Consider the following 7,796-nt stretch of genomic DNA (forward strand, 5'->3'; position numbering starts at 1 on the left):
TTGCAAATATTCTCATCCCCAAACACGGACAATCTGCCTTCATTCTGCTAAAGAACAATTGAGTATTTATTTATTAAAGTGTAAATACGTATCGCATTTCAAAATGGCTTTGTCTTTTGTTTGTCCATGATGCTGTTTCTATGCCTAAATCTTTTGTATGTCTGAAAATTTGTTTTTATATGTATTTTTTACAATAAATATGCTTAAGTGTGATTGTTGTGCTTTGGATCATCTTTTCTTATGTTTCCATGCTTCCTTTTAAAAAAAAATAAAAAATTTTAATGCAGTTGCACATTCATTTCATCTTAGTTTTTATAGTAAACATTTTGAATTCTGTTAAAAAGGAAGCCCTTGTTGCTTGAGTTATGAAGTGTCAAAATCTTGAATAACCCACGTTTCAACAGCTCTTGTTGCACTTGCACTATTGTGGTTGGATTTGTAACTAGTTAACCCTGTTCTGACCACCCCCCCACCCCCCCACACACACACACACACACGCACACACAGACAGACAAACAAACATGGTCAAAGTATACTTTACTTTTAATATACTTTTGTGTTAAAAAAATACAACTGCTAAAAGATTGCACATAAGAATTATTGTCATTTAACGATGTACTCATAAAAATGTACAGAGAAAGGAAGCCAATGCAATGGTTTGAACTTGTACATTAGCAACGTTTGGCCGATTGTGTGCAATCAACTTCTTCACAGCAGATTTTCCACGCAGGGTTTTTTGTAAATGATGTAAGCAGAGGATGTGGAACCTACTTCAGCCCGTGTGAAAAAGGTGAAGCATTAAACCTCTGAGAGCTCGGAGTGCTTAGACCTCAAACAAGGCAACACCAAGGAGAAGGTAAGCTTTTTACCCGTTTTTTCTAATATAATAATATAAAATATTTGAATTAGTTAGTCCATTCAGAAATTGATTGTTCTAAAGAGAAAAATTAAATTTCTTATCTGTAAAGTAAACCTGATCTAATTATAATCAGTAGACGCTTTAAAATAAAGTGATAACAACTGAAATACAAATGAGAACAAAAGCCAGCTTTTAACACTGAATATGCACTCAATGGCTCAAATGTCTCTACTCAACTTTTAGACAAATTGAGGATTTGGCCCATTTGCATCCACTCAGCATTTCCAATTCAAATGAACTGCAATACTACTGATTTAGGTGAAATCAGCCTGCTATAGAGTGATACAATGCAGTCTAAAGCATTCTCTGTGCAATCACCTAATGAAAAAGTTTTCGGGAAAAACCCGGAATGAAGTGATTTTTGAACATTTTCTCATCTTGTCTTTCTTTAACTAAAAGAGTTCATTAAAAAGAATATTAAAGCATAATTATATTAGTTTTTAGTGGAAATGCTAATATAAGCTATAATTTTTAAATTTTATAATATTTATTACCGTATTTGTGCATTGTGATTTATTTTTCAACAGCTTAAATTTTCAACAGCTTAAAAAAAAAGTATAGTCTTTCTCAATATAAATATATTAATGATACATTTACTTTTTTTAATAAAAGTATACTATTATTTATACTTTTTGGCAGACACACAGGTTCTCAACTCTTGCCCTTCAATTTTCTAGTGTGCTAACAAATTTGGTGTAAAATTGTTGTAGTTAGTTGTGAAGGAAATTATAAAAAAAATTCCTTTATCTAAAAATAAAAGTGCCAAATTTATTATTCTATCTGTATACTTCTACACTGACTTATTTTTCAAAGTATTTCTATCAAATAGAACTATAACAAACCACATAACAACAAACAAACACTGCAGACACCACTATTTCCTGTACTCTTATGCTTTTTCCTATCCCTCTATGGTTGCACATAGACCCTTAAAATTCACTTCAACCCCAAATGTTAAAAACTCATTTACTGTTTTGACAATACAATCCCATCTGACCACATCTTGTTTAGGATGACGGACATAGAGAGCCAAAAAATTCAGAGTGACCCTAGCCATGCAACGACAGCACCAATGTATCCTCCCCCTCTATACATGCCCCCTCCTTATCCCCCGGGCCCTGTCATGTACCCCCAACCTGGTCCTGCACAAATTGGCTTTATCCCACCTGATCTGCCACCGGAAGAGGCAGGCGTCAGCAAAACAGAAGACCCAAAACCAGCAGGTAATCCACTGTTTGCAATATCCATTTAACATTTACTTTATTATAAAGACAAAATCAAACAATCTGAGCAACGTTTGAGATATTTTAGAGGACGATGCCCATCTAATGACATGGAAGGTATCAAGAATAATGTTTTTTCTTCTTTAATACAGATGTATTTCCACCTGAGGAAAGTCAGCTGGTCTCGTCATCATTTGATGATGACACCATTCGGAAAGCGTTTATCAGAAAGGTGAGAATCTCTTGTCGTTTGCCAGCTACAATAAATGTAATGATTGCTCTGAACAGTGGTCCTCATTGTCATTTCCAATCTCTCTTTCCACCCACACAGGTGTTCAGTGTGGTAACGATTCAGTTACTAGTCACGTTCACTGTAGTCTGTGTGTTCACCTTCTCAAAAACAGTCAAGACTGCAGTTCAGGCTAACCTCTGGGTGTACCTCAGTTCATACATTATCTTTGCAGTGGTGGCCATATGTCTTTCCGTGTGCTCCACATTCAGTCGCACACATCCCTGGAACCTGTTGGGACTGGTGAGTGTCTGTGTGTGAATATGTCGGTTGCACTTTATTTTACAGTACGTGTACTTACCTAAGAAAGTACTGGGTAATATAAGGTAACTACATGGGTTAAGGTTAGGTTAAGGGTTAGTACCTAGTTATTACCCAGTTATTGCAATTACTCTAAGTACATATTGGGGAACAGGACTGTAAAATAAAGTGCTACCAATATGTCTTTATGTTTTGCATTACATGTAGAACATTACTGCAACCCAGAAAAGTAATCTACAGTTAGAAGATGAAGAACGGCATCAGAATAGAGTGCAACAGTCAGCTTCTGGAAGTAAAAATTGATTTTGAACGGTAACTTGTAGACAGATCTACTGTGAGCAACAAAGTTGTTAATCAATGGTATATGCTTTTGTTGAAGCCATCAGCCCATATTATTTCAACTTACTTTTCAAATAATCGTGTTCAACAGAGGAATTCCTGGTGAAAAAAAATACATAACCCATGATTCTGCAGAGAAATCTCCATCAATCACTCATCCATGAAGCACTGCGAATGACGTAGAGACAGTTTTATTTTGCAATAAATCTTAAATATATTGTTTCTATATAGCCTAATCATCATCTTCAAATCAATAGTTTAATATTTCTACAGTATTTTTAATTAAATTATGCCATTCTCAATGCTTCATGGGATTGTACTGTCTACCTTTGTTTTTTTGCCCGATACTTTTTTGCTTTAAATCAAAGTTTGTAATGTTGCGATTCACCTTGTTCCTGGTTGGTTTGATTCATGGCTTAAAACTATTAAATTATGTTTATTTTAAATTCCCTTCCAGAACCAAAGAAGCTAAAACAGGCACTGTTGCACTCTACACTTCTCTTGATTCTTCTCCATATTCTGTGTGAAGGATCAGTTTGAAAACTGGCTGTGGATTTTAACTCTTTTTGAAAGGCAGCATTTCAGTTAACTATTAACTAAGTTGGTTCCTCCTCTTGGTTCCTCTTGGATCTTCCCCAAAATGAAGTACTTAATAACATTCTATAATATAGGTTTGCCCAGGACAAAACCACCTTCCCTCAAGTCAACCATTAGTTATTTTCACTCTATGACAAACTGGTACAGCCTGTAGCCAACTTCCTCTGTATCAAGTTCAGTAGGCTACATTTAGGCTATATAAAAGTTTATGAGCAATGAGCAGTTATATGTAGTAATGCCAGTCATTATCTCAAAATAAACGGTGAAGAGGGTTATTTTTGTTATAATGGCAGAGTGTACATGATCTTGCTTATTATACTTGCTTGCCAAATGAACATAGGCCTACATGGATATTCATTTATCTAAGAATTTCCGCCAGATTCACAACAGTTGTAGCTATTTGCTCTCACCTTTCGTTCTAATTGATTCGGTTAATAAATCACGATTATTGTAAATGAGAGAGCGCGTAGTATGCTTAAACACTCGTATATCATGTCTAATTGTCCATGTAAGGACTTTCTTAAAAGTTATTCCTGCTCGCTTGCATGATTTCTCGCCCACGCGCTTGCCCTTGAGCGCATGCGCAACAAGATATTCAAACAAAAAAGTCAAGTGCGCCATTCTCAAAATCACACACACACGCACGCGCGCGCGCGTTTTTAAATGACACAAGTTCGTGTTTCGCATCTCTAATTTATGCAAAGACCTATACAGGCTACATTTTTGCCATGACGTAGCCTACTTTTTAATTGGTAGGCCACTTAGTTTTTCGTGTGGTTTCAGTTGGTTGTGCAATGCGTAAACAATAAATTAATAAAGAAAATAAATTAAAGACTATATTTGATTAGTAAATGAGACCCATTGGCATCACTTCAAAATAGTCATTATACACAGAGTGCAGTCAATACTTTAATAATTTCACCTTATATTCATCCTTGTATTGCCTGCAGTCAGTGGTCACTCTGAGTCTGTCCTACATGGTGGGAACTGTGGCCTCATTTCACAACACAGAAGCTGTGGTGATCGCTTTAGGATCAACTCTGGTCATCTCATTCGCCATCATCATCTTTTCTTCCCAGGTATGTTCAGTTTCTCTATAAATCAGGGGTTTTCAAACTGGGGTCCTCAAGGGGGTGCTAGGGAGTCCATTGAAAAGTTTAATGAAAAACATGTCAAAAATATAAATGCATAAATGAATACATGAATAATTTGGATTAAAAAAAATAAAAAATATGAGTAAATGAATATGAAATATGTCTTTATGAAAATATAGTTGCCTTTTAAATTTTAGAATTATTATTTTTTGGGGTCTGTGACACTTAAAAGATTGAAAACCCCTGCTGTAAATTACACTAATCTGACGTAAGATCATTTGATTAAAAATGCAGCTTAAAACACCAAAATCTTCTATAAAATACATTAGTAGAAAACCCTGTAAAAAACGAGTCTAATTCAGAAAAGCTTGACCTGAGCTTACATAGTTGCTCTGCCAGTTCTTTTCTTCATTTGCTGCTGATGTCATTCTGATTTGCTTGTGATTCTTTCAGACTCGTTTGGACTTCACCGTTTGTAACGGCATTCTGCTTATACTGGCCGTCAACTTCCTCATGTTTGGATTCTTCTGCATCTTTTTCTACTCCCGTGTTCTGCAAGTTCTCTACGGATGTCTGGGAGCCCTCCTTTACGCTGTGGTAAAGCATAATCAATATTCCGTAATACTAATAACAAATCTAAAACTACATGTAAGTGCTTAAGAATGACATAATTTCCTTCTTACTGTTATCGATGTTTCTCTTTCCCTCTCCTGTAGTTCCTGGCAGTGGACTGTCAGTTGGTGATGGGGAGGCAAAAATACAGCCTTAATCCTGAAGAGTATGTCTTCGCTGCCTTAATTATCTACCTGGATATCATTATGATATTCCTCTACATACTTATAATTTTGGGCGGGGGCTCCAAAAATTAAACCCACACATGCACAGCTTGTGGCACTCTAAGTCTGCAAATGCCTGGATGATATTCAACCTTTCGACCTCAAATATTCTCACGTCACATGTCCGCTTTGCCCCCTTTACTGTTCATTGATATTGCTGCTTGTTTTTATTTGTTCAAGTTTCATCTTCTTTTTCTTTTTTAGCAGATAATCGTATTGTTTCCATTTGTTGATCACAAATTTTTTTTTAAGTCTGCTAAATAACTTGAATCTTAAAGACTTCTACTATGGTGACAAACACCCTAATGATGTGAATCATGAAATACTTTAACATTTATTCCCCTTTAATAATATGACTGCTTACTTATGTATACTTTTAATGAAATCAATAAAGTGTGTTTTGTCAACCAAAAAAAAAAGTTTAACATGCATGTTTAAAGGACAATATACCCAATTTTTTTAGCCTACACGTTGCATATAAATCTAATACGTTAATTTGATTATCAATAATAATATACTAGGCCTATTCCTTTTACATTAGACAATTTCACAATTTTTTTCTAATCTAATGAATTTAAAAGCTACATATACACTGTCTGCGTATGAAATCACATACTCTCTTGAGTAGGTATTTTGAATAAGTAATTCACAACCGCTAAAAAAAAGTATGTACTACATTCACCATGCTGTCATTATCATGTGACCTACCAGCGTCAGTTACGTTGCAGCACTGCCATTCCCAGATCCTCTTCTGTGGCCTCATGGGATAGTAAAGTGTCCATCGTATGCACACTTAAGAATCTCGACGGAAGTAGTAGGTCATCCGGGTACTTTTGCCTACTCTTTTATGAGTACTCTGAATTCAGACATACTTCTTTGGTCACATACTGTTTTTCGCCGACTATATAGTATGCGATTTCTGATGCAGCCACTGATGATCCAAAACGTTATGACCAGTCACAGGTGAAGAGAAGGTCTCCTGACAAGGTCATATATTAAGGTCTGGGTAAATTAGATGGTAAGCAAACAATCAGTTTTCATAATGTGTTGAAATCAGGAGAAATGGGCAGGAATAAAGATCTGAGCGACTTTGACAAGGGCCAAATTGTTATGGCAAGGTATCTCTGATACGGCAATGCGAATGGGTTGCTCCCGGTAAGCAGTGGTCCGATGAGAGGGACAAACCCCAAACTGGCGACAGTTAGTTGGACAAGCCGGTGGAGGGAGTGTGATGCTCTGGGCAATGTTCTGCTGGGAAACCCTGCGTCCGGCCATTCATGTGGAAGTAAATTTGACATCTACCACCTGCCTAAACATTGTTGCAGACCCAGGTACACCTCTTCATGACAATGGTGTTCCCTGGTGGAAGTGGCCTCTTTCAGTAGGATAATGCACTCTGCCTCACTGCACACATTCAGGTATGGATTGAGGAACATCTTGAAGAGTTCAATGTGTTGCCCTGCCCTCCAAAATCCCCAGATCTCAATCCAGTTGAGCATCTGTGGGATGTGCTGGACCAACTAGTTCAATCCACGGCAACTCCACCTCGCAAACTGCAGGATTTGAAGGATCTGCTGCTAATGTCTGGGTGCCAGATACCACGGGACACCTTCAGGGGTCTTGTAAGAGTCCATGCACTGTTTTGGCAGCACGTATGAGGACCAACAGCATTTTAGGATGGTCATAATGTTTTGGCTCATCTGTGTATGTATTAAGTCCTTGACATACACAAACTGTATCTTTGTTTTACATTCAAAACCATTCATGAGTTGAATGTAAAGAATTAGACTCTCTGCCTTGCCATAGTGTGAAGAAGATAACATGAAACTAATAAGTAGTTTTGCATTAAGAAGTGCAACGTGCCTTTGCTGTTGCGGGCCCTAAACTCTAGAACACGTTACCAGTTCACAATAAATTTGCTCCTACATTACAGATTTTTAAATCTTTGCTTCAAACTCATCATTTTCCCATTGCTTTTAATGTTCCTTGATTATTTTTGTATTTGACTTCTGTTAGTATTTTGATTTTCTTTTGCAATTTAGTTTGAAAATTGTCTCTGATTTTATTTGTGAATTGCTTTTGCTTGTATTTCTTTTATCCGATGTTGTAAAGCACATTGGTCAGCTGCTGCTGTTTTAATGGTGCTATATAAATAAACCAAACTTGAAACATGGTTGGGCAGGTTAGACATGATATTCATTGTTGTAGAGGGTGCAGCCACCTTTTCCTCATGTCATT

General features: G+C 36.6%; 1 protein-coding gene across 1 annotated transcript; it reads left to right on the top strand.

The window, feature by feature from the left end:
• Positions 1-716: 716 nt before the first annotated feature.
• LOC311086039 (protein lifeguard 1) lies at positions 717-7,731 on the top strand. Its single transcript, XM_084118693.1, has 7 exons — positions 717-856; positions 1,931-2,142; positions 2,295-2,374; positions 2,474-2,674; positions 4,579-4,707; positions 5,176-5,319; positions 5,439-7,731. Exons 2-7 carry the CDS (start codon positions 1,932-1,934, stop codon positions 5,589-5,591), a joined length of 918 nt encoding a protein of 305 aa, XP_083974819.1. The 5' UTR covers positions 717-856; position 1,931; the 3' UTR covers positions 5,592-7,731.
• Positions 7,732-7,796: the final 65 nt, after the last annotated feature.

This window comes from Abramis brama (genome assembly GCF_963993115.1).
Source record: "Abramis brama genome assembly, chromosome: 7".
Lineage (NCBI taxonomy): Eukaryota > Metazoa > Chordata > Actinopteri > Cypriniformes > Leuciscidae > Abramis > Abramis brama.